Below are 26,123 nucleotides of genomic sequence, written 5' to 3'. Positions count from 1 at the left end.
TATTTTAAAAATACTTGAAAATATGTATTTAAAATGCCATCAAGACAAGTGAAAATAGGGTAAAAAAATAAAAAATAAAAAAGAGTTAACTTATAGATATCAACATGCATATTCCCCAGTTGAATACTTACAATTAAGACAATTATTTTTTATTTTTGTTTTACAAGTTTTCTAAAATTGGGTTTAAATGCTCAAATGAGGCATTATCTAAATATCTAATAGACAATAATGGTAAAATAAACCTCTAAATGTGAATGTTGGTTGTTTTCTTTCCATCAGACTAAAATAAGAAAAACAGATCAAAAACCTTCCTCACTTTAAGTCTTTGAGGTTTCATAAGATTTTAATAATCTTCCCCATTTCATATCGTTTTGTCCTTCGTATGAATGTCTCTTAATTCTAACAAACAGCTCAGACACAATTAGAAATATTACATTTTATTTTCATTAAAAGAACCACAAACAATACAAACACAGGGAGCAAATAAAGTGCAAAATCCTTTGGCGTCAGACTAAAAAAAGGATTTACATCAGAGTTATTATTATTATTATTATTATTATTATTAATAATAAACTGACATCCACATGTCTCCAACAATATCTCTGTGTTCTCTTCATATACAAGGTAAAAAAATACAAGGACATTTTATAGATTTATGAAACAAAAACTAATCTGAGAGAATCTGAATACAGTAGAATGCAACATGAACCAGATTTATGATCAAATAATAAAATAAATCTGAAATATCAACACATTTTCCCTCAAACACACAGAGTGAGTTATCTCCTCGTTTCTCTGGAGCTTTTACTGATCCTACATTTACTCAAATGTTCCCTTAGAGCAACGTTTCTTCATCGTGTTAGTCGTGATCGGCAAAAACTACAAAATGCAAAAAAGGTGTTTCTAAAAAACAGGTAAAAACACTAAATCTAGATCTGGGTTTTAAGAGTTAATTTCTTATTTTAAGTGTTCAACATGCTTATTTCTAGATTTGATAATCTTAATTTCTGTCCATGCAGCAGATTTAGTGTTTTATCTGGTTTTAGACCTTTTGTTGCTGTGCAAACTGCTGTTATATTAACGGTGAACTCCGACTGCAGCCGACAATAATAATCCTTCTCCAGGAAGTCTCATCATGCAGCGTCCTTCATGTCTGTTTACAGTCTCTTCATGATGGATTTGATGGATATTCAGCGGCTCCGTGGGCGGAGATCGTCTCTGAGGTCCCAGGATTCAGTCCGCAGACAGTCTGAGGTCCCTGTTAGGTCTGTTAGGTCCCTGTGGTTCTCTAGACCACACTGCAAAAAGTCAGCTCTGAAAAACAAGGGAAAAAGTACAAAAATTAGGTTTATTTTGCTTAAAAATATCAAAATTATCTGCCAATGGAACAATACAATTTGTCTTGTCAAGACTTTCCAAATATCTAATCTCAATGAACCACAAATACCTTAGAATTAGTGTATTCTAACTGATAACAAGTGATTTTTTTTTCTTTGGTCACATTTGCAACATTTAAAATTCTTTATTGAGCATGATAGTTTGGAAAGTAAAAACAAGATTCAAAATCACATTTATGTTGGACTAAAGGAGTAAAAAAAGACACAAAATGACCAAAAAAAGACACAAAATGACTTTCTTCAAAATCATTTTCTTCATACAGCTACAAAGATTTTTATCTGTATGTAGAATATTTTTCTTAAAATTCTTGAAATGAGGCAAAAGCCATGAAATCTTTATATCAAACAAGTGAAACAGTGTAAAACTAGAAAATTTCCTCTGGGGGAATTCTGAAAGGGCCACGGGGGCTACTGCCGGTGTGTGTACACTATGATGAGATTCTTCAGAGATTTAAAACTATGCCCTTTAACCTCAAAATGTGTGTGTGTGTGTGTGTGTGTGTGTGTGTGTGTGTGTGTGTGTGTGTGTGTGTGTGTGTGTGAGTGAGTGAGTGTGTGAAACGTGTATCTGGAGGAGTGTGCGCGCTTGCCCGCACATTTGTGTGTGTAGCGAAAATCGCATAAAGTTACCTCTGTGTGTGTGTGTGCGCGTGTGTTTTTGAAGCATATGTATGCATGTGTGAGGAGTGTGCGCGCTTACGCGCATGTGTGTGTGTATCTGTAACTGTAATCACATCAAAGATCAAAGCAATCAACAGAATTAACTGGCACCTGTTCCGGCTCAGTGACAGCAGCCAGAGGTGGACAGACTGGAATTTCTGGCCTCGAACAGAAAGCATTTTTGGCAAAACCATAATACCTATCATTGATCTGACTTCACTTTGAGCGTCCTGAGTTCTTCCTGAACGTCTACATATGTTTTTTTTTAAGAAAAATTAAAAAATAGCTTTGTTAGAGCGATCTAAAAAAATGTTAGATCTCCCTTTTTCAGAAATCTCCCTGTGTTTTTAATATGGGAGCCAATGAGGCTGTTGGTGGTGTTGGTGGATCATCTGTGCGTCCTACGCCCAAACTATAACTCTGACAGCTTTACCAGAGGATTTTGAGGGAGAAGACTAATTTTCCTATGTTTCTATGTATAAATTATTTCTGTAGAGTGGAATTTGCGGCCTGGAGCGCAGTTTTAAAATGTATTATTATGACACGAACATTCCGTGCAATACACACCCATTATAATCTCAGAATTTCTCCAAAAATGATCATGGTCATTGAACAGGGATTGATAAAAAACTATATGACCTATCGAAACGTGGATTAATACGCCGATACACAAGACTTGTGTCTACTGTTTAAAGTTTAAATGGAGTCTCTAGGTGAAATTATGCCGGAGAAGTAGACTTTTAAAAATCTCCAATTATTGTTCTTTTTCGCTCATTTTTTGTCGGCCATCCCATTCATTTCAATGCAAAATTTTGGGCAGTTTTTGCGACTTACGTCACGAAAAATTTGTATTCTGTAGAGAAAAGTAATAGCACACCGATCCCGATCAAACCGCACGTTTTGATATATAATTTGTCCTGCAACTCTTCAAGTTGTAGGACTAGTAGCGGGACGAAACTGCGTCCGGAAGAGGAAGAAGAAGAAATCCACAGTATAACAGTAGTGCAGCACTGGTCCCATCAGATATTGCTGGATGGGACCAGTGCTGGTGCGATTGCCCCGAGGCCCTAATAAAAACTGCTGACTAAGAAGAACTATTGATCTAAGATATTAAACCTTACTCAGATCTAGTTGTAGCAGGCCTGCCTGGCTGCTATGTGTTCCCTATAGACGTGTCGTGGATGGTGATGGCGGTGGACTGGCTGGTGGTGCTGCCCTGTTCTATCTGGTTCTCCTCCAGGCTGCTGAGCTCTGCTCGGGGCAGCGTGAAGCCGTTCTGCTGGGCCGGGCTGGAGGCTCGGGGCAGCGTGAAGCCGTTCTGTTGGGCCGGGCTGGAGGCTCGGGGCAGCGTGAAGCCGTTCTGCTGGGCCGGGCTGGAGGCTCGGGGCAGCGTGAAGCCGTTCTGTTGGGCCGGGCTGGAGGCTCGGGGCAGCTGGAGGCCGTTCTCTGACATGCTGCCGGACACCGAGTGGACTCCCATGGTGCTCAGCGGCAGGCTGCTGCCTACAGACGTCTTGGGACGAGGTTTAGAGCCTCCACTGGCCCCCAGGACCCTGGAGGCATGAGTCCTCCTGGAGACACACACAACATGTTACTGCACTGAGAAAAGGTCTAAAACCAGATAAAGCAGTAAATCTGAGGGAAATGATCTTGCTGCATGGACAGATAATTTACCTTGACAAGATGTATTAAATTAGGATTATTAAATCTAGAAATAAGCATGTTGAACACTTAAAATAATAATTTAACTCTTAAAACCAGATAAATGACCTAACACTTGTAAATCTAAAGGGTTTTTTTTAATGTTAGTAAGAACCAAATAATTTGCAACATTTAAAATTCTTTATTGAGCATGATAGTGTTTTGAAAGTAAAAAAAAGATTCAAAATCACATTTTATGTTGGACTAAAGGACTAAAAAAGACACAAAATGACCAAAAAAAGACACAAAATGACTTAAAAAAAGACACAAAATGACTTAAAAAGACACAAAATGACTTAAAAAAGACACAAAATGACCAAAAAAAGACACAAAATGACTTAAAAAAGACACAAAATGACTTAAAAAAGACACAAAATGACCCAAAAAAGACATGTGAATTTTTAATCTTTTTTTTTTTTAACTTTCAAAACACTCTCATGCTCAATAACAGCCAGAACTTTAGAGGTAAATTTACAGTCGGGCTCCACGCTGCTTTGTTTTCTAGTCTGGATGATCTGGAGCTTCTAGAGACTTTAGAGGGTTTTTAAGGGTCAGAAGCTAAGAAGGTTGTGAACTTTGACGTGTCAATATGAGTTTCTATCTTCCTGATGAACAGATTAAAGCAGCTGCAGGTGTCTGGTTTCTCCTTGAAGAGATATAAATATCAGCTGTCTGTCTGTTGGTTCTCTACAGGAACGGTTCCGTCAGAGAGGAATGTGGTTCTACCTGTTGTAGGTCTTGAGTATGATGAGGAAGAAGGAGAGGATGATGATGATGCCCAGCACGATGACAGCGATCATAGCTCCAGAACCTGAAACACACAGAGAACCATCAGAACCATCAGAACCATCAGAACCATCAGAGCTGGTTGCTGGCTGCTGTCCTCAGCTAGCTTAGCAACGGCTAACACAACACATATTTCACATATTCCTCATAACTCAGGGAGGCTCTACAACCATCAGATCAGACTGATGACGCAACACACCGTCATTCATCCGCTCATTTACTTTATTATAATCTCTGCCAGAGGGAATCTCTCATGGTGTCCACAACAAACACAGTCACAGGGCGGGTTTATCACTAACACACAACAAACAAACAAACAAACAGACAAACACATGTTCACACTGATAAAAACTGAGCTCTAAGTCAGATTAAATACCTCAGATCAAGGGGATATCTGCTTATTAATGTCTGATCAGATAGTTCTTCTTAGTCAGCAGTTTTTATTTTAGACTGTTTGACTTGTTTGAAGTGTTTTGGTCCTTAATGATCTAAATCAGATATTACAGCTTGTTACTGAGATTTTATCACCTATACTGAGTAAATACATGCTGGAAACTAGAATATCAACAGTCACAAAGCTGTTTCACCAACACTTACAACTATATAGTCAGTTTGTGTCTTTTTAAAGTCTTTTTTTAGTAATTTTTTGTCTTTTTGTGTCTTTTTTTTGTCATATATGTATAAAACTGCTATTTCAAAGTAATAATTTCTTATTTCAAGCATCACTAATAAATCATAACTTTGACATAATTTGACCTCTTCACATATTAAAACAAGCAGCCAGATGGAATTCTCCACTTAATTTGCACTTAGTTGTATATAGTATATTATTATTATTATTTTGTATATTTTGTATATTGTTAAATGTCTTTTCTTAGATTGTTTTTTATCTTACCTTAAAATTGTGTGATTTTCTGCGGCTGTAACAAAGAAATTTCCCAGCTGTGGGATTAATAAAGTCAAATCTAATCTAATCTAATCAATAGTTTAATGATCAATGAACCAATAGAAGTGTGTATTGTTGTGTAGTGTGTATATAATTAACTAGCACATTAAACTGACTCTTGATATTTAAACATTTAACAAGAAACATTTTCTTGTTCCATTTGCAGATAATTTTGATATTTTTAAACAAAATACACCTAATTTTTGTACTTTTTCCTTCTTTTACATTACATTACATTACATGTCATTTAGCAGACGCTTTTGTCCAAAGCGACTTACAATAAGTGATTCAACCTGATGGTACTAGACATAGACCACAGGAATCAAGTAAGTACAGAACTTTAAGAGCTAACTGTCATTGCTAAGGAGTGCTATATGTTAAAGAAGAAAAGAAGAGAAAAGAAGAAGAGCTTTTTTTTTTTTTTTTTAGTATATCTGTTAGGTGACCATGGCTTAACCGAGGTATTGTTGGAAGAGATAGGTCTTGAGCCTGGTGGAAGATGTCCAGGCTGTCTGAGGTCCTGATGTCGGTGGGGAGCTCGTTCCACCATTTGGGAGCCAAGACAGAGAAAAGTCTGGAGGAGGTTTTGAGGCGAGTTGACCCACGCAGGGTGGGAGTCGCCAGCTGTTTGGCTGATGCAGAGCGGAGAGGACGGGCAGGGGTGTAGAGTTTGACAAGGTCCTGGATGTAAGTGGGACCTGAACCGTTAGCAGCAGAGTATGCCAGAGCTAGAGTCTTGAAGCGTATCAGCCACTGGTAGCCAGTGGAGGGAGCGGAGGAGAGGTGTTGTGTGTGAAAATTTGGGAAGATTGAAGACCAATCGAGCAGCTGCATTCTGGATGAGTTGCAGAGGTCGGATGGCTTTGGCAGGCAGACCTGCCATGAGGGAGTTGCAGTAGTCCAGGCGTGAGATGATCAGTGCCTGGACCAGGACCTGGACCAGGACCTGGACCAGGACCTGAGCTGCCTTCTGGGTGAGAAACGGGCGGATTCTCCTGATGTTATGCAGCAAGAATCTGCAAGATCTGGTGGTGGCGGTGATGTTTGTTGAGAGGGACAGTTGGTTGTCAAGAGTTACGCCAAGGTTCTTGGCGGTTTCTGTGGAGGCAACCACCGTGTTCTGGACAGTGATGTGGAGGTCAGAGGTCAGAGCCCTTCCCTGGGAGGTAAAGTAGCTCAGTCTTGCCCAGGTTGAGTTTGAGGTGGTGCGAGGACATCCACTGGGAGATGTCGGCCAGACATGCAGAGATACGTGCTGCTGCACGTGTTTCAGACTGGGGAAATGAGAAGATTAGCTGGGTGTCGTCGGCATAGCTATGATAGGAGAAGCCATGCGAGTGGATGAGGGAGCCAAGGGAGTTGGTGTAAATCGAGAAGAGGAGCGGACCAAGGACCGAGCCTTGAGGGACCCCGGTGGTGAGTAGACAGGGTTCTGAAACAGAACCCCTCCAAGTTACACGGAAGGTGCGGTCCTTGAGATAGGATTTGAGCAGAGAGAGGGCAGAGCCAGATACTCCCAGGTGGTGAAGGGTGGAGATGAGGATCTGGTGATCCACAGTGTCAAAAGCTGCAGAAAGGTCCAGTAGAACCACAACAGATGAGAGAGAGGCCGCCTTCGCCTTGTGAAGCTGTTCAGTCACAGCGAGAAGGACCAGGAGGTTTGTAAAGATGGAGTAGAGCTTCTTGGGGTTGGAGAATGAGGATTGGATCTTGTTCTGATAGAAAGATCTTTTTCAGCTGAGATCAGAGATGAGAAGGCAGCAAGAAGAGATTGGTAGCTGCGAAGGTCCTCAGGGTGTTTAGTTTCCTGCCACTTCTTTTTGAGAGGAGGCTTTTTGCAGTGCATCATGATTTTGATGTGATACTCCATGTAATTACAACGTTGGTTCCTGTTCTAATGTGCCTTACCACCTAATAGAAATATTAAAAACAAACAAACAAAGAACGAACAAACAAACAAACAGAGGCGTGTTCTCACTCTGGATGAGGATCTGTTCTTGTGTCTTGGTGACGGCGGTGGTGTTTGACGGGACGTTTGTCGTGTTGGTCACAGGAGAGACGGTTGAAGCTGACATCTTCAGCAATAACCTGCAAACAAACAAACAAACAAACAAACAAACAAACACACACTTTAGTCAGCTGAAACGCTACAGTTTAGGGTCTTATTTTCTGCTGCGGTCTTGCTAAAGATGAAGCAAGAATATCAGATGAAATAATGGTGTGATACATTTAATAAACAGTCGACAGGTGGCAGAAGATCAGACACACAGACTAAATATTCACTTCTGACTTTAAACTCAGAAATTCTGACTTTATTCTCAGAATTCTAAATAATCTCTTCCGGATCAAACACATACAGTAGTTCTGTGTTTAAATCAAATCAAAATGACTTTATTTATCCCAGAGGGGACATTCAGTTAGTCTGGTAGAATCTGTTAGAAAGAGACTGATGGCTCATAATTCTGAGTATTTTGTTCATGTGTGTCTCTGATCCTCATCATACAGAGCAGAGGGAGTGAAAGATGTTTTATAGGAACCAGAGGAACCAGACTGTTCTCTGGTTCCTCTGGTTCTCCATGTGAACTTCTCTGTAGTCTGACCTCAGACTGACTGTAAAGACGTGATTGAGTGATTCTCTGTTTGTTCTTTATGTTGCAGCTTTGAGCTCACAGAGCAGCTTCATACATCACTGTCACCTCTACTGAAGCTGTAAAAACATCCTGATATTAGACGTTTATTATCATCAGACAGGAAACAACGTTCAGACATTATGTCACACACTGAAAAAACTGAAATATAAGTAAGATTAAATATATTTTTAGTCATTTTGTGTCTTTTTTGGTCATTTTTTCATCTGTTTTTGTCATTTTGCATCATTTTTTCATCTATTTTTGGTAATTTTGTGTCTTTTTTGATAATTTTTTACATCTATTTTTGTCATTTTGTGTCTTTTTTAGTCATTTTTACATCTATTATTGTCTTTTTTTTCATCTATTTTTGGTCATTTTGTGTCTTTTTTGGTCATTTTCACATCTACAGGCATGGAAACATTCTTGATAATAACCAAAATCATGATCAATAAAACCATGTTAAATGTCTAGATATCAGTTCTTAAATTAAACTCTTATCAGATATTTTTGTTGTTCTCATTATATTTGTCCAAACTAATGAACCTTTAGTTGAACCAGACATTAAAATGAACAAGGAGGTCTAGTAGTTTTTCCATGACTTTGTCAGATGTTCATGTTCTCATTGATCTCAACACATTATAATCTTGATCCGTATCAGGAGGATTTCCTCTGGATCCCTGAAGCTGTTGAGGAAACATCCTGTCAGGTTCTCCTCTCGTTACTGAGGCAGATTTGCATGCTGGGAGATTACAACTCATGCAAACTTCACATCAAATGACTCCGCCTGCAGGAACTCTGTTCCATTAAAGAACGTGATGATAAGAGCTGGTGGAGGTTTCCACTCAGCCTTTGTTCCACAAATGTCACTCGTACTTCACTTTCCACTACCAGCATCATCGTCATCATCACCCAGTTCCTCTTCCTCTTCTCACGCAGGTTAGAAACCATGAGTCACTGAACATGACTCACATTTACATCATAAATATGAAATATATCATCTCATACTTCAAACAAATGGACCTTGAGTTCTACCAGACATTACAATGCATTGCAGAAAACAACTCTGACAAAAAAAGATGTAAAAAGGCCATAAAAGACACAAATTGACCAAAAAAGACACAAAATTACCAAAAGAAACGTAAAATTACCAAAAAAGACACAAATTGTCCAAAAAAAATATACACAAAATTACCAAAAAAGATGTAAAATGAACAATAAAAACGTAAAATGAACAAAAAATACGTAAAATGAACAAAAAAGACACAAATTGACCAAAAAAAGACAATTTTTATGTTTTTTTTCCGACATGAAAAAGCAGCAGTTTTTCATGGTTTTGCAGTTTTGTTACCTTCATAAAGACGTTGTCTCACCTACCTGCAGTGGTGGAAAGTAACTAAGTACATTTACTCAAATACTGTATTAAGTACAACTTTGAGGTACTTGTACTTTACTTGAGTATTTCCATTTTATGTAACTTTATACTTCTACTCCACTACATTTATCTGACAGCTTTAGTTACTTTACAGGTGATGAAAATAAAAAGATCCTGCCTTTATTTAATCACGGCATATTATCTCAGAATATGTTATTATATGATTTATTTCCCCCCAAATGATGACTTATCTCAGAATAAGGACTTTGTGTTGAAAAATGATGGGAAAAGTTTTGCAAAAATATTGATTTTGTATCTTAAAAAAATAAAATAAAAAGGACTTGGCTTTGATGACGAATCATCTTGTGCGTTAACATTTTATTACTTTAACTGTCAGAAATGTGGACGTCTCATTTAGCAACGCTACTTTTTAATGATTCCAGCAGCAGATCAACGCTCTGATACGTTAATGAAGCTGCTGTGACGTTAAACTGCGTCGCTGCAGAGAAACGCAGCTTCAAGCAGATAAAATTAGCATGGGCTATAAAAAGGTGGGAATCCTGACACACCAGGAAGAGATGATTGCTCTCCTGATTACATTTACATTCAGCAGAAAGTATGCAAAGCCTTCTATTTCTATAGCAGCAGACTGATTGAGTTTATGGAGCAGCGTAACGTAATGAGAGCTTGTTGACACACATCAGAAACACTCAGAGGAGCTAGAAACACTACAGCATTACAGGAAGACATGAATGAATGATGGATACAGATATAGATACAGATACAGAGACAGATATAGATAGAGATAGAGCAGCACAACACCAGTAAAACAAACCTCACTGATACACACTGCAAAAACCAGCTGACAAAAATAAGAAATAAATAACTAGAATGAAGCAAATACATGCTGGAAACAAGTCAAATTATCTGCCAGTGCAGTAAGTTAATGTTTCTTTGGAAGAATTCTTTAAGTAAGTTAAAATATCTAGAAACTGGAAAAACAATGATAGCCTGAAATAAATACAAATATATTTATTTTTGACTAATTGTGGGTTGAAAAGGCCAAACGTAGCCAGAAATACTTGAAACTAGAAGTGTTTTGGTGGATAGAAAATGCTTTTGAAATATTTAAACTCCATGCAACTAAAACTCTCAACTGGAGCCAATATTTGAGGTAAAAACTCACCATATTCAACAGTTGAAGAGATTGAAAAGCATGAAAAAGTTCACAATGTCAATCCTAAAAACAAGTCTTTACACAATAAGGTAATTAAATAAACACATAATAATAATACTAATAATTAAATAAGCACATAAAGCTATGGTCAGTAGGTAAATTATACTCAGAACAAGATAATTAAGATACTATTGATAGAAGAAGAAAATACTTGGTGAGCTTCATGTGTTTTGCAGAGTGTTTCAGGTGTTTTAGCTGCTGCTGAAAGATTAGCTGACACACTTTCTCTTCTCTCTCACACACACACACACACACACATACTAGCCTAATTACTTTCTGCCACAGAAACCTCCATTGTTCAGGAATAGTTGGACATGTTGTGAAACACGTATTCACTTTCCTGCAGAGTTACATGAGAAGGTTGATATCACACCCACATCTGGCTGGGCCATATATCCATATAAAACATATATAAAATTACCCTAAAAGACACAAAATTACTAAAAAAAAGACATAAAATGAACAAAAAAGACATAAAATGACCCTAAAAGACACAGATTGACCAAAAAAATGACACAAAATTACAAAAAAAGTCGTATAATTACCAATAAAAAGACACAATTGATAATAATTTTGGTTATTATCAATAAAACCATGTTAACTGTCTAGATATCAGCTCTTATATTAAACTCTTATCAGATGTTTTTGTTGTTATCATTATAAATGAACCTTTAGTTGTACCAGACATTAAAATGAACCAGAAACTGAAGAAAACAAGGAGGTCTAACTTTTCCACGACTGCATATATATATATATATATATATATATATATATATATATATATGTTTTTTTAAATGTAGGCTATACCAGAAGAAGTAAAACACTTCCTTTACTCAGAATGTGTTTTGTTGCCAGAGGTTATGTGACTCGTTGGTTCCTGTGTTTCTGGAGGTAACGTATGGACAGAAACTGTTTCCTGTCTTCACCTTTAATGGAGCGGAAAAGTTTACATTCACCTCCACGCTGGAAACATCGTAAAAGGAGCATTAACAGGCCACAGTCACTCAGAGAGCAGCAGCTCAGAACTGTAACGGCTCAAGACTTTTAGAAATATTCCACAAACTGACATCTTGACTCTTTTGTAATAGGACTCAATGAGAAAGTGGATCAGAATGTGAGCCTGGATACCTGGCTGTAGGTGTTATCCAGCTTCCTGCTGCACAGCAAACATTGCCCAACAACCTCTCAGCGTGTTGACTCACTATTAAGCATCAGATTAGTAATGACATACATCATGTTTCTGTTTGCAGAGGTGACAGCTGCTGATAAGTGAGCAGCCGATCCTGGTGAGGGAAGTTAAACACCTCTGCTCTGGTTTACCTCAGACAACTCTGTATTACAGTCCAGATATCAGCCTTTAGAGTCAGCTGTTTACAGTAAATATACATTAAATATGAATACACATGAAGATTAAAGCTTGACAATTAAATGTATTAAATCCCAACCAGCACAAAGATGCAGGAAACAGACAAACTCTTTGCAGAAATGGCAACTGATGCAACCAAGTTCAGGCAGGAGAGACTTTGTACTAGAGCTGCACAATTAATCTAATTTTAATCGTGATCATGATTTTGGCCGCCACGATTAAATTAACCTGATGGTCGGTGATATTTCCATTTTAAAATGCGTCTCCTGCAGATCTAATCAACACTTTCTACACCAGTAGTCCACCAACCACCAGGGGGCGGGGCCGTTTTTCTCCCCTGAAAACAGCCTGGTTGCTGATTGGATAGAACGCTAAGCAGGATGTGACGTAGTACTGGACGCCACAACAATACGCGACATTGTAAAAGCTGGTGAAGCTGTGTTGGCAACTAAGCAACTTTGTTGCTATATTTAGAGACTTTTCAGACCCCCTTAGAGACTATTTTTCAAGAAAGCAACTGGAGACAAATCCAGAGACTTTTTCTGGTGTTAATGGAGACTTTTGGAGACTCGTTCTTACTCTTCTTAAGGAGCCGCGGGGGCCTGAGGCTCTTCTTAAGGAGCCCCGGGGTCCGGAGGCTCTTCTTAAGAAGCCGCGGGGGCCGGAGGCTCTTCTTAACGAGCAGCGGGGGCCGGAGGCTCTTCTTAACGAGCCGCGGGGGCCGGAGGCTCTTCTTAACAAGCCACGGGGCCGGAGGCTCTTCTTAAGGAGCCGCGGGGGCCGGAGGCTCTTCTTAAGGAGCCGCGGGGGCCGGAGGCTCTTCTTAACGAGCCGCGGGGGCCGGAGGCTCTTCTTAACGAGCCGCGGGGGCCGGAGGCTCTTCTTAACGAGCCGCGGGGCCGGAGGCTCTTCTTAACGAGCCGCGGGGGCCGGAGGCTCTTCTTAACGAGCCGCGGGGCCGGAGGCTCTTCTTAAGGAGCCGCGGGGGCCGGAGGCTCTTCTTAACGAGCCGCGGGGGCCGGAGGCTCTTCTTAACGAGCCGCGGGGCCGGAGGCTCTTCTTAACGAGCCGCGGGGCCGGAGGCTCTTCTTAAGGAGCCGCGGGGGCCGGAGGCTCTTCTTAAGGAGCCGCGGGGGCCGGAGGCTCTTCTTAATGAGCCGCGGGGGCCGGAGGCTCTTCTTAACGAGCCGCGGGGCCGGAGGCTCTTCTTAACGAGCCGCGGGGCCGGAGGCTCTTCTTAACGAGCCGCGGGGGCCCGAGGCTCGTTAAGAAGAGTAAGAACAAGTCGAAGCGGCCCAGTCCAGAAGTGTTGAAGAAATCAATGGTCTAATGATTTTACATTTCCATGACTATATATTTTTTGGTCATTCTGTCTTTTTTGATCATTTTTACATCTACAGTCATGGAAACATTCTTGATAATAAACAAAATCATAATCAATAAAACCATGTTGAATGTCTAGATATCAGCTCTTAAATTAAACTCTTATCAGATATTTTTGCTGTTATCATTATATTCGTCCAAACAAATGAACTTTTAGTTGAACCAGACATTAAAATGAACAAGAAACTGAAGAAAACAAGGAGGTCTAGTAATTTTCCCAGCAGCTTCAGTCCGTACTAGAAGTTAAAGTAAAATGATCACGTCTGGAGTCAGCATGTGTTTGCATCAGTCATTCTTGGTGCTCAAACAGTCAAAGTTGACTGACAATATTTCCCAAATGTTGATTTTAATGTTAAGCTGCCAGACATAGTATCATTATTATCATCATTATTATCATTATCTTGCAGGGAATTCACCAGTGTTTCTGTTGACATTCCTGCTGGTGTAAATTCTAAAATTGACTAGAGGAATGTTCTGTTTGTCTGCTCTGTTCCTTGTGTAGATAGAGAGACTACAGCTGGTTTGTTGTGCAACTCTGTGTTGCACAATGTCAGTACAGAGCCTGGCCACTTTATTAGGTACACCAGAACAATGTGATGCAATAATACAACAGCTCTGTCATTCATTCTAATGACAAAGATTGCAGATTTTCAGGTTTGTTGACTCTGTCAGAAAGGGAATCATTCTACTTTCTGTTTAATATTCAGGTCACCGCACTGTAAAAAATAACAACAACTGTTGTTTTTATGGTAAAAACCAGCAGCAGAACTTTACCGTAATAAATACGGTGCAACTTTTTCTAATATTACGGTAAAATGATATTAACACTATTGATTTCACGTTTCAGATTGTAATTTTATTCCATATTTTACTGTATAAATAAAAAGTTTTTCCATCAAAAGAAAAGCTGTTCTGCCATATAGTTGACAATAATTGAGGTGAACAGATATTTACTGGCATTAACCCTGCAGGTTCATCATCAGGGAGCATGAGTCAGTCCTCACAACGGGGCGTGTCCTCAGAGGAAACCACCCTCCTGATTACTGATTACAGGTTTGGAGAGTAAGAATCATCTGAGTGGACACACCTCATCATCATCATCATCATAATCTAATATTAAACCACCTCCCACTGACCTCGTCACTCCAGGAAACATCCTGGAATAAAACAGGATGTTTCCTAAACCATAATCACTCCGAGCGACGCACATTAATCAAAGAGTTACGCATGAACAATAAACTAATTAATAATAATTAATAATAATTAATACATGTTGAAAGATGTTCCATGCAACTTCTCACGTCACTGCTGAGTTTAACCAGAGGAGGAAGAAGTATTCAGGTCATTTACTGCAGTAAAAGTACTAATACACACTGGGAAATGACTCCACTACAGTAAAAGTACTAATACACACTGTGGAATGACTCCACTACAGTAAAAGTACTAGTACACACTGTGAAATGACTCCACTACAGTAAAAGTACTAATACACACTGTGAAATGACTCCACTGCAGTAAAAGTACTAATACACACTGTGAAATGACTCCACTGCAGTAAAAGTACTAATACACACTGTGAAATGACTCCACTGCAGTAAAAGTACTAATACACACTGTGAAATGACTCCACTGCAGTAAAAGTACTAATACACACTGTGAAATGACTCCACTGCAGTAAAAGTACTAATACACACTGTGAAATGACTCCACTGCAGTAAAAGTACTAATACACACTGTGAAATGACTCCACTACAGTAAAAGTACTAATACACACTGTGAAATGACTCCACTACAGTAAAAGTACTAAAGTATCAGCATCTTAATATACTCAATGCAGTAAATCCCTCCGGTGACTGTTATACTAGGAGATTTTTAAAAATAACTAAAAGAAAAAAACAGCCGCGGGGGTCGGAGGCTCTTCTTAAGGAGCCGCGGGGCAGAGTATCAGCATCTTAATATACTCTATGCAGTAAATCTAAATCTAGTTAAAAATAACTAAAGAAAAAAACAGTAAATCATTGCATCTGATATGAAACTGTCCATCACCTAATGAACAGAGTGGCTGTGACCTGCAGCAGATGATGTCTGTGTGTTTGGAGACAGACAGGAAACAAGTCAATGTGTTGCTGCAACAAAACGTATTTCAACCACCTAAACAAAGGCTCACCCTGAAAATGTTGTTCTTATTTATGTGTACTATATTTTGTTGCTACTCACAGACGTTTTATTACTCTACTTCTTCACAACCATAACACTCAAATTTATTCTCACGGCATTCTAACCAAAGAAAGCTGCGGCAGAGCTCGAAGCATCTATACACTCATTAAAAGTGATCAGACCTCCTTGTTTTCTTCAGTTTCTGGTTCATTTTAATGTCTGGTTCAACTAAAGGTTCATTTGTTTGGACAAATATAATGATAACAACAACAATATCTGATAAGAGTTTAATGTAAGAGCTGATATCTAGACATTTAACATGGTTTTATTCATGATGATTCTGGTTATTATCAATTAAACATGTTAAATGTTCCTTTAGTTGAACCAGACGTTAAAATGAACAATACATTGAAGAAAACAAGGAGGTCTGATGATAGTTTAAGTGTTTCTAGGCAGAGGAATGTGTAACTAACTGGATCACTGTGACGTATCTCCTCCTCCTCCTCTTCTTCTTCTTCCTCTTCTTCTCCTCTTCGTCATAATAACAGTTTGTTTGTTGTTCTCCAACATAGCAGCTGTTTGCCAACAGGCCACATCCAATATCCTCCTTCCTCCCTCAGTCAACATCATTTATTGCTTTTTCACAACGGGAACTATTTAGTTTCCTCTTTTATATTTTATACGAGGTAAAAACAAAGCTGATGCTGATTCCTCTCAGCTCATCTTCCTCCTGATGAACAACGAGGAAGAGGAAGAGGAGGAGGAGGAAGAGGAGGACTGGTTGTTCATCAACAGCTTCATCAGTCAACATTTGATCAGTCAGCAGCTTATTAAGACTCAGATATTAGTTCAGTCTCCTGCGTCATGATGGACATTTACCAGACGGTTTGTTGTCCAGATGTCTCACTGCTAAAACATGAAGCTCACCAAGTATTTTCTTCTTCTATCTATCAATAGTATCTTCATTATCTTGTTCTGACTATAATTTACCTACTGACCATAGCTTTATGTGCTTATTTTAACAACATGTGTCTTTTTTTAACTAAAATGAGTGAATAACCTCTTCACAGGGGTTTCAGTCTGGACTAAAGGACTAAAAAAGACACAAAATGACCAAAAAAAGACACAAAATGACTAAAAAGAGAGAAAAAAGACACAAAATGACCAAAAATACACAAAAGGACAAAAAAGACACAAAATGACACTGTAATTTACACTGTTTAATTTACACTGTAATTTCCCAGCTTGGGATAAATAAAGTATATCTATCTATCTATCATGACCAAAACAAGACATAAAATGACTAAAAAAAGCAACAAAATGACAAAAAAAAAGACACAAAAAGACAAAAAAAGCAACAAAATGACAAAAAAGATACAAAAAGACCATTTTTATGGGCGTATCAATGGAGGGAGTCAATATTTGATCAGTCAGTCAGCAGCAGGTTATTAAGACTCAGATATTAGTTCAGTCTGAAGTTAGAGGAACAAGTTTTTTACCCTAAAATCTACAGACATTTTTTACAGTGTGTTATTGTATTTATAGACTTCTTCTTAACTCGGGTTGTCACCATACTAACATGTTCAACTGGATACTGATACTCAGGAAAAGATACTCGATACCATTTTAGATACCACAAGGATAAAAACAAAGACCCAAAATTATTAACAAGAACAATGCAACATGTAAAAATGAACAGAACCACAGGTTAAATATTTATAATAAAAAAGAAACTGCAGCTATGATAACAAGCTTCAGGTCTGAGGTAGTGCAGAAAATAAATAAATACAATAAACAATAACAATTAGAACAATATTTTGTTGCTGTGCACAATATTAGTTAAGCTTGATGAGTCGACTTTTCTCTGCTTCATTCTGGGACTAAAAGAGAAAATAACTCTTTTCACTCACCAACATTTATATAAACTTATTAACTCTGAATGCTTATGTAACTGACACGGTGTCAGTTAACCTAATATGGGCGTACTACCTGCCTGATTTATTTATTTATTTACGTTGTTTATAATCATTCGTCAGACGTCAGTCTTTAATTGCTAGCTGCGGCTAACGGCTAATAATAACATTAAAAACATTAATGCTACGATAACATCAGTAACAGTTTGAAACAAAGTCACTAACCTGTCGAAACTCGATACTTTTGATAATGAGTATCGTATCCGGATACAAAGTTTAGTATCGATACTTGTTTGAGTCTCGATACTTTTGACAACTCTTTTCTTAACAAACAACAGAGTTGAGACAGAAGTTAAACTACCTGTCAGCAGGTTTACACAACAGATTCTCAGCTTATTGTTCATGTGGTTACTAACCATGACGGATGGATATTTATAGAGAGGAGACAGAAATAAAAGAGCTGTCATGTGACGGAACAAACACGTCATTATTCACGTTAAAGCTTTTAAAAAGACGTTATAGACAGACTGATGCTCATTTTACATGAAAATTTTATATTTTTTACAGTAATTTTTAATTTTTTTTACAAGTTTTTTGCTTTTCCTTGATTTACGGTGATTAAAAGCGTTACTACGGTGATATACAATTTTTAATTTGACGCCCTATTTCTGATGTAATTAGACAGTTTTACTACAAACACAAACATCTACAAACATTTTTTACAGTGTAGAAAATTCACTCACTGTATTTTTTACGGTGAAGCTCTGGCGACCACAGCTGCTGGTATTTTACACTAAATTAAACTGATTTTTTTTACAGCGTAGTAGAGCTGGTTTCCCGTTGAGCTGCTCTTCTCATTCTAAAACATTTTATTAATCTAACAGATGAAACATTAACAGATCAGTGAGAGTTTCCTGATATAAATCCCCATTTTTACAATCAGCGTTGATGATGAAGATTTTAGTTTAGCATCGTGAAAAGCAGCTTGAGACTCTTTCTATTATTATTATTATTATTATTATTTGTATGTTCTGGTATGTCCAGTGTGTTTTCTAAAGCTGGTTAACAAAGCATATTTTCAAATAATCAGAGGTGAAAATGACAACAGAAGAAAGCCGATATAATAACAGCAGAGTGGTTATTATGTTCAGAGTCAGACAGAAGATCATTTCTCTCTTCACGTGAAAATCACTTCATTTACACTTCTTATGTTCAAAAGACACAAAATGACCAAAAAAAGACACAAAATGACTAAAAAAATACACAAAATGACCAAAAAAATACACAAAATGACCAAAAAAATACACAAAATGACTAAAAAAAGACACTAAAATGATCAAAAAAGACACAAAATGACGAAAAAAGACACAAAATGACGAAAAAAGACACAAAATGACCAAAAAATACGTAAAATTACCAAAAAAAATACATAAAACAACACAAAATGAGTGAATAACTCTTCACAGGGATTTCAGTCTTGTGTAAAGACTTGTTTTTAGGATTGACATTATGAGCTTTTTCATCTTTTCAATCTCTTCAACTGTTGAATATGGTGAGTTTTTACCTCAAATATTGGCTCCAGTTGAGAGTTTTAGTTGCATGGAGTTTAAATGATATTTCTAAAGCATTTTCTATCAGCAAAACGTGCTCGTTTCAAGTATTTCTGGCTTATTTTAATGTTACTACAGTCGGGCTTTTCAAGACACAATTGATCAAAATAGATATTTTTGTATTTATTTCCAGACATCATTGTTTTTCCAGTTTCTAGATATTTTTACTTATTTAAATAATTCTAACAAAGAAACATTAACTTACTGCACTGGCAGATAATTTGACTTGTTTCCAGCATGTTTTTGCTTCATTCTAGTGATTTATTCCTCATGTTTAGTTGATAATCTAACTGTCTGAGTGGAGACGTGATTATATGTTCATATATATATATATATATATATATATGAACATATAATCACGTATATATATATGTATATATATATATATATATATATATATATATATATATATATACGTGATTATATGTTCATCATGTTTTTGACTCGTTTCAGCAGCTTATAAACTGATTTCTAGGAGTTGTCTCTGTTAGAAGAGTAAAGTTTCCTGTTCTTCTGCTGTTTGATCATCATCAGTCATTCCTCTAATAGTTTAATAGTTAATAACTATTATTATCATTATACATTCCAGCTGCACCTTCAACCAGCTGAGGATAAAATTAGACTCTGGCTCTGATATAGAGGTCAGTATGTATTAAACATTATGTACACGTGTGTTAAGCTTTTATTATTAGAACCTGTTTCACTTTGATCATTACACAGAGAAACAAGAGTTAGAAGGCAAAAAGACGTTTTTTGAGAAATTATTATTATTGAGGTAAATTAGGTCAATCAGATACTATTGGTAGATAGAAGAAGAGAATACTTGGTGAGCTTCATGTTTTAGCAGTGTAACTGTAAGCTGTTTTCTATCAAACAGCCTTTTATCATCAATCAGAGATCAATAGACTGATAAATAAAGAGAAGTGATATTTAATCTGCCACTCTGACGTAAATCTGGTTCAACAGTAAAAGTCGGTTTGAGAATCAGAGACCTGTCTGGAATGTGAGCTATTCCCTTTCACCTGAGACTCACCTGCACACACACACACACACACACACACACACACACACACACACACACACACACACATACACACACACACACAGAAACCAGGTGTAAAATGACTTTTAACCAGCAGAGAGGAAGTTTAGAGGGAAACAGTGAATGTGAGGAGCTTACCAAGCGTCTCCTCTTGGACTGGTTCTCCTGGTGGAGCCTCCTGCTCCTCCTCAGCTGACGGCTCGGGGCATAGTCCACCGGAGGAGGACCGACAATCACAGCAGGAGGAGGACCGACAATCACAGCAGGAGGAGGACCGGAGGAGGAGCGGCGAGTCAGACCGAGTCACTCGGAGAGGAGGAATTAGTCCAAACAGCCACAAACAGACACAAAAGAGCCTAAAACCAGCTGAGATGACTGTGTGTGTGGTTTCAGAGGGAATCAGAGTGTTTGTGTGAAGAGGAGGAGGAGGAGGAGGAGGAGGAGGAGGAGGAGGAGGAGGAGGAGGTGCCTGGCCTGTAGCTGCTCCTCTCTCAGAGTAATATTGTCGGCTGCAGCTGGTTTTTCCGGTCGGTCCGCCTGGCCCCGAGGCGTTCCGGCTGCACATCAAAAAGAAAAAGTCTGGTCTCTGTCGTCTGCTGGACGGCTGCTTCTCCTCCACGTCTCCCACGTCAGGAGGAGGGAGGAGCTCTGCTTCAGTCAGACACCATGAAGAAAACATCAAAACACTAAAAATACACTGCATGTTTCAGATTGGTGACCCTGTGCACCTGTGCATGTATATACACTGATAACAAGGACTAAAACCAGATCAAACAGTAAATGTAAAGGTCTAAAACCAGATCAAACAGTAAATCTAAAGGTCTAAAACCAGATCAAACAGTAAATCTAAAGGTCTAAAACCAGATCAAACAGTAAATCTAAAGGTCTAAAACCAGATCAAACAGTAAATCTAAAGGTCTAAAACCAGATCAAACAGTAAATCTAAAGGTCTAAAACCAGATCAAACAGTAAATCTAAAGGTCTAAAACCAGATCAAACAGTAAATCTATAGGTCTAAAACCAGATCAAACAGTAAATCTAAAGGTCTAAAACCAGATCAAACAGTAAATCTAAAGGTCTAAAACCAGATCAAACAGTAAATCTAAAGGTCTAAAACCAGATCAAACAGTAAATCTAAAGGTCTAAAACCAGATCAAACAGTAAATCTAAAGGTCTAAAACCAGATCAAACAGTAAATCTGAGGGAAATGATCTTGCTGAATGGACAGATAATTTACCTTGACAAGATTTATTAAATGAAGATTATTAAATCTAGAAATAAGCATGTTGAACACTTAAAATAAGAAATTAACTCTTAAAACAAGATGAATTAAAGCTGTAAGCAGCGATGAAAAAGAGAAGAAAAGTCAGAAAAACAGGAAAAATTGTCAGAAAAACTGAAAATGAAAAAAATATTATTTTTTTTTATTAATTATCCTTAAAATAATAAATGAACTCTTAAACCAGATAAAGTAAAGCTGCCAGCAGTGATGAACTGGCCGAGCAGAGTGACCTGATGATTATTTGGTTCTTACCAAGATAAAAAAAAACTTTAGATTTAGAAGTGTTAGATCATTTATCTGGTTTTAAGCGTTAATTTATTATTTTAAGTGTTCAACATGCTTATTTCTAGATTTAATAATCTTGTCTCCTCTATTTGTATTTGACCTATTTACTTGCTGTCTTTTATATTTGTATTTCTTTTTATTATTTTAGGGACTACAGATGTAAACCAGCAGCTTTGCTATAATCCGTCATGTTTACAGACGTTTCTGATGTTCTTTAATGTCCCGATCCAGAAATACAGCAGTAAAGAACACTAATGTTGTGTTACAAGTGTTGGAATGGAGCTCATTGTCTGTTAATAAAAGAAAAGAAAAGCTGCTGCAGACAGAATCTTTTCTCTACAAACACACCCAGCACCTTTGGACATGCATTGTGATTGAGTTAATTTTCAACTACATACATAAAAAGTGTTTGTGCAAAGATGAATGGAAATGTGATAACTCTGAAACCACAAAGTCACACAAAACGTGTAAAAAAGGTGTTTAAAAACCAGGAAATGATCTCGCTGCATGGACAGATAATTTACCTTGACAAGATTTATTAAATTAAGATTATTAAATCTAGAAATAAGCATGTTGAACACATAAAATAATAAATGAACTCTTAAAACCAGATAAAGTAAAGCTGCCAGCAGTGATGAACTGGCCCGAGCAGAGTGACCTGATGATTATTTGGTTCTTTTTGTGTCTTTCTTTGGTGTTTTTTTTGTGTTTTTTTTTCTTTTTATGTCTTTTTTTGTGATTTTACGTCTTTTGTTTCTTTTTGTGTCTATTGTTGGTCTTTTTTTGTGTCCTTTTTTTAATTTATTTTTTGGTATTTTAGTGTCTTTATTGGTCTTTTTTTTGTCATTTTGTGTCATTTATTTTTTTGTGGGTTTTTTTTGGCTTTGGGGGGGTGGTGAGATTCAGTTTTTTTTTGGTCTTTTGCGTCTTTATTGTGTCTTTTTGTGTCTTTTTTGTGTCTTTTTTGGGTCACAAAAATGACCAAAGAAGAAGTAAAAAGATGAAGATAAATTCAAGATAAATGAAATCTGCCAGCAGCGATGAAAACCAGTCAGTGTTGAGCCTTTGTGAGACTCTGTAACTAAACTTTATTTGTGCAGACACGTTGCTCTGATTGGCCTGATGGCCTCCATTCAGCTCAGCGCTGGTTCAGAGCTGTTACATAATCCAGGAAGCTCCAGTTTCAGAGGAAAAGACAAACAGCTTCCCAGCATTGTGCTGGTTTCACTCCAGTACAAACGGTGTAAACACCCTGTCTGGAAATGGGTTTGAACAGAATGAAAAGACAAATGGATCAACACACTGCAAAAACCAACTGACAAAAATAAGAAATCAATAACTAGAATTAAGCAAATACATGCTAGAAACAAGTCAAATTATCTGACAGTACAGTAAGTTAATGTTTCTTTGGAAGAATTCTTTAAATAAGTAAAAATATCTAGAAACTGGAAAAACCAAGGCCAACTATAGTAACATTAAAATAAGCCAGAAATACTTGAAACGAGCACGTTCTGGTGATAGAAAATGCTTTTGAAATATCATTTAAACTCCATGCAACTAAAACTCTCAACTGGAGCCAATATTTGAGGTAAAAACTCACCATATTCAACAGTTGAATAGATTAAAAAGCATGAAAAAGCTCACAATGTCAATCCTAAAAACAAGTCTTTACACAATAAGATCATTAAATAAGCACATAATAATAATACTAATAATTAAATAAGCACATGAAGCTATGGTCAGTAGGTAAATTATACCCAGAAGAAGATAATTAAGATACTATTGATAGATAGAAGAAGGAAATACTTGGTGAGCTTCATGTTTTTTGCAGTGCATTTGTTATTTACTTTTTAGGGATTATAATAGTTTATGAATAAATCACTGCTATCTAAAACTAACAATAATATGATCTTTTTATTAGTTTTTTATTAGTACGGAAGTTAGTTTCCAGTTCACATATATATTCGTTAAGAAGAGCCTCCGGCCCCCGCGACTGGTTAAGAAGAGCCTCCGGCCCCCGCAGCTGGTTAAGAAGAGCCTCCGGCCCCCGCGACTGGTTAAGAAGAGCCTCCGGCCCCCGCAGCTGGTTAAGAAGAGCCTCTGGCCCCCGCGGCTCGTTAAGAAGAGCCTCTGGTCCCCGCGGCTCGTTAAGAAGAGCCTCTGGCCCCCGCGGCTCGTTAAGAAGAGCCTCCGGCCCCCGCAGCTCGTTAAGAAGAGCCTCCGGCCCCCGCGGCTCGTTAAGAAGAGCCTCTGGCCCCCGCGGCTCGGTAAGACGAGTAAGAACGAGTCTCCAAAAGTCTCCAATAACACCAGAAAAAAGTTGCTGGATCTGTTTCCAGTCTCTTTCTTGAAAAATAGTCTCTAAGGGGGTCTGAAAAGTTGCTTAGTATATCAACAAAGTTGCTAAGTTGGCAACACTGCTTCGCCGGCTTTTACAAATGTTGCGTGTTGTTGTGGCGTCCAGTACTACGTCACATCCTGCTTAGCGTTCTATCCAATCAGCAACCAGGCTGTTTACAGGGGAGAAACACGGCCCCGCCCCCTGCTGGTTGGTGGACTACTGGTGTAGAAAGTGTTGGTTAGATTTGCAGGAGAGACGCATTTTAAAATGGAAATATCACCGACCATCAGGTTCATTTAATCGTGGCGGCCAAAATCGTGATAAAGATTAAAATTTGATTAATTGTGCAGCTCTAGGTTGCAGGTAACAACCAACTAAACACGTTTCTACACAAACCTTTCGAAGCATGTCGGTGAACTACGGTGAACTACAGGAATCATTAAAACATTAAAGGCTCTGATGTCTGGTTGGATCATTACGGACTTGTGTAAGGATCGAGATATAAAGGTGATGTGAAGGGATCATTAATGCTCCAAACACACCAAATAGAGTCCTGTTACCTATAACCTGTAATACCATGTAATAAAGAATTTCTTCCCGGTAAAGTCCCACATGCAAGCTGCTGCTATATAGATATATTTTCATAAAGGGCTTCATATGAAAACATTTGCATGCTACAAAATGAGCCGAAATATGAAATGCAAATAGTGCTATTTAGTGATATTCGCTGTTTGACATGGAGAAGATAGAAATAAGTTCCAACAACGGGACATGAATGCTGGTCTCCTGGTTAAAGTAGAGAAACACACTTTAATCAACACTATAATACTATAATACGTCCTCACCTACTGTCCTATATTGTAATTTTATCTGTTTTACTCTTATTGCAGCACCCACGCTCATCAGGCAGCCTGCTGGCTTTTAATATTATATTGCTTCTTCATGTGTGATAAATTAATTCTAGTTGATTACTTTTCATAGGAAATCATGGTAACACTTTATATTAGGGAACACAGATTCAACATTAATTAGTTGCCTATTAGCATGTAAATCAGTAACATATTGTCTCTTAATGAGTCATTATTCAGTAGTTATTAATGCCTTATTCTGCATGGCCTTATTATACAACCAGTAAGACATTAACTAAGAGTTTTCCCTCAATAACCTCAGAATTATTGATTATTAGTAGTAAGTAAGGAAGTTGTTGTATATGAGTTATGATCTTAATATAATAATAATAATAATAATAATAATAATAATAATAATAATAATAATAATATAATATGGCTCCTTCTGGATGATTGATGAGGATTGGTAGATTATAATGTCAATCATTACTCTACAAAGTGGCTCACTGGGAGACTAACATTGGTGAAAAGTGACCCACAGTGTAGATTAATGATTGACATTACAATATATTGGACATATTTGACCAAAAAACATAGTTAAGGGATTGCTAAAGTTGTTACAGAACATTCTCCGGGGACCACAAATATTTAAAACTTATCACATTTTAACAGTGAGACGTTTAATCCTTGAGATATTTACAGAGCTGTCATGGGGGTCATCCCTATGTCCCTTTTTTAATTTTTTCTTTTTATAGAAAAAAAGGCTATGTTTCCCGTTTCTCCCAAAAAGGGTCCTATGTTCCCCTGTAGCAATACATATGGGGGAGCATAGGACCCTTTTTCTGAAAAATGTTCCCCACTGTTGCGGGGTTAGGGTTAGGGTTAGGGGTTAGGGTTAGGGTTAGGGGTTAGGGTTAGGGTTAGGGTAGGATTAGGGGTTAGGGTTAGGACTATTTGCCATGGAATTTGGCAGTAATGGTGGAAAAAATAACAGACATACAAACATCCTTTATGGGAAAAACGTGGGAAAAGGGTCCTATGTTCCCCAGTCTCATACAAGGAGGAACATAGAGACACTCCCCATTTTAACGGTGAGCTGTTTAATCCCTGATGTATTTACAGAGCGGTCATGCTAGCAGCTAGCCCATTAGCTGCTTTAGCCCGTTA

General features: G+C 37.8%; 1 protein-coding gene across 1 annotated transcript; it reads right to left on the bottom strand.

Annotated features, from left to right (window-relative positions):
* Positions 1 to 255: 255 nt before the first annotated feature.
* ncmap (non-compact myelin associated protein) lies at positions 256 to 20,602 on the bottom strand. Its single transcript, XM_059352617.1, has 5 exons — positions 20,339 to 20,602; positions 7,469 to 7,578; positions 4,485 to 4,569; positions 3,179 to 3,628; positions 256 to 1,314 (listed from the first exon to the last, which is right to left on the bottom strand). Exons 2-4 carry the CDS (start codon positions 7,563 to 7,565, stop codon positions 3,211 to 3,213), a joined length of 600 nt encoding a protein of 199 aa, XP_059208600.1. The 5' UTR covers positions 7,566 to 7,578; positions 20,339 to 20,602; the 3' UTR covers positions 256 to 1,314; positions 3,179 to 3,210.
* Positions 20,603 to 26,123: the final 5,521 nt, after the last annotated feature.

The sequence above is a fragment of the Centropristis striata genome, chromosome 16 (genome assembly GCF_030273125.1).
Source record: "Centropristis striata isolate RG_2023a ecotype Rhode Island chromosome 16, C.striata_1.0, whole genome shotgun sequence".
Lineage (NCBI taxonomy): Eukaryota > Metazoa > Chordata > Actinopteri > Perciformes > Serranidae > Centropristis > Centropristis striata.
The sequence above is the reverse complement of the archived record's forward strand: the minus strand, read 5'-3'. Positions and strand labels throughout refer to the sequence as shown.

Bases quoted from the DNA above. Each gene is read 5' to 3' on its own strand.
- ncmap (XM_059352617.1), bottom strand. From the start codon at position 7,565: ATGTCAGCTTCAACCGTCTCTCCTGTGACCAACACGACAAACGTCCCG. The intron at 4,570-7,468 runs GTGAGAACACGC...TGTGTGTTTCAG, and splicing joins AGAACAGATCCTCATCCAGA to GTTCTGGAGCTATGATCGCT. The intron at 3,629-4,484 runs GTAGAACCACAT...GTGTGTCTCCAG, and splicing joins ATACTCAAGACCTACAACAG to GAGGACTCATGCCTCCAGGG.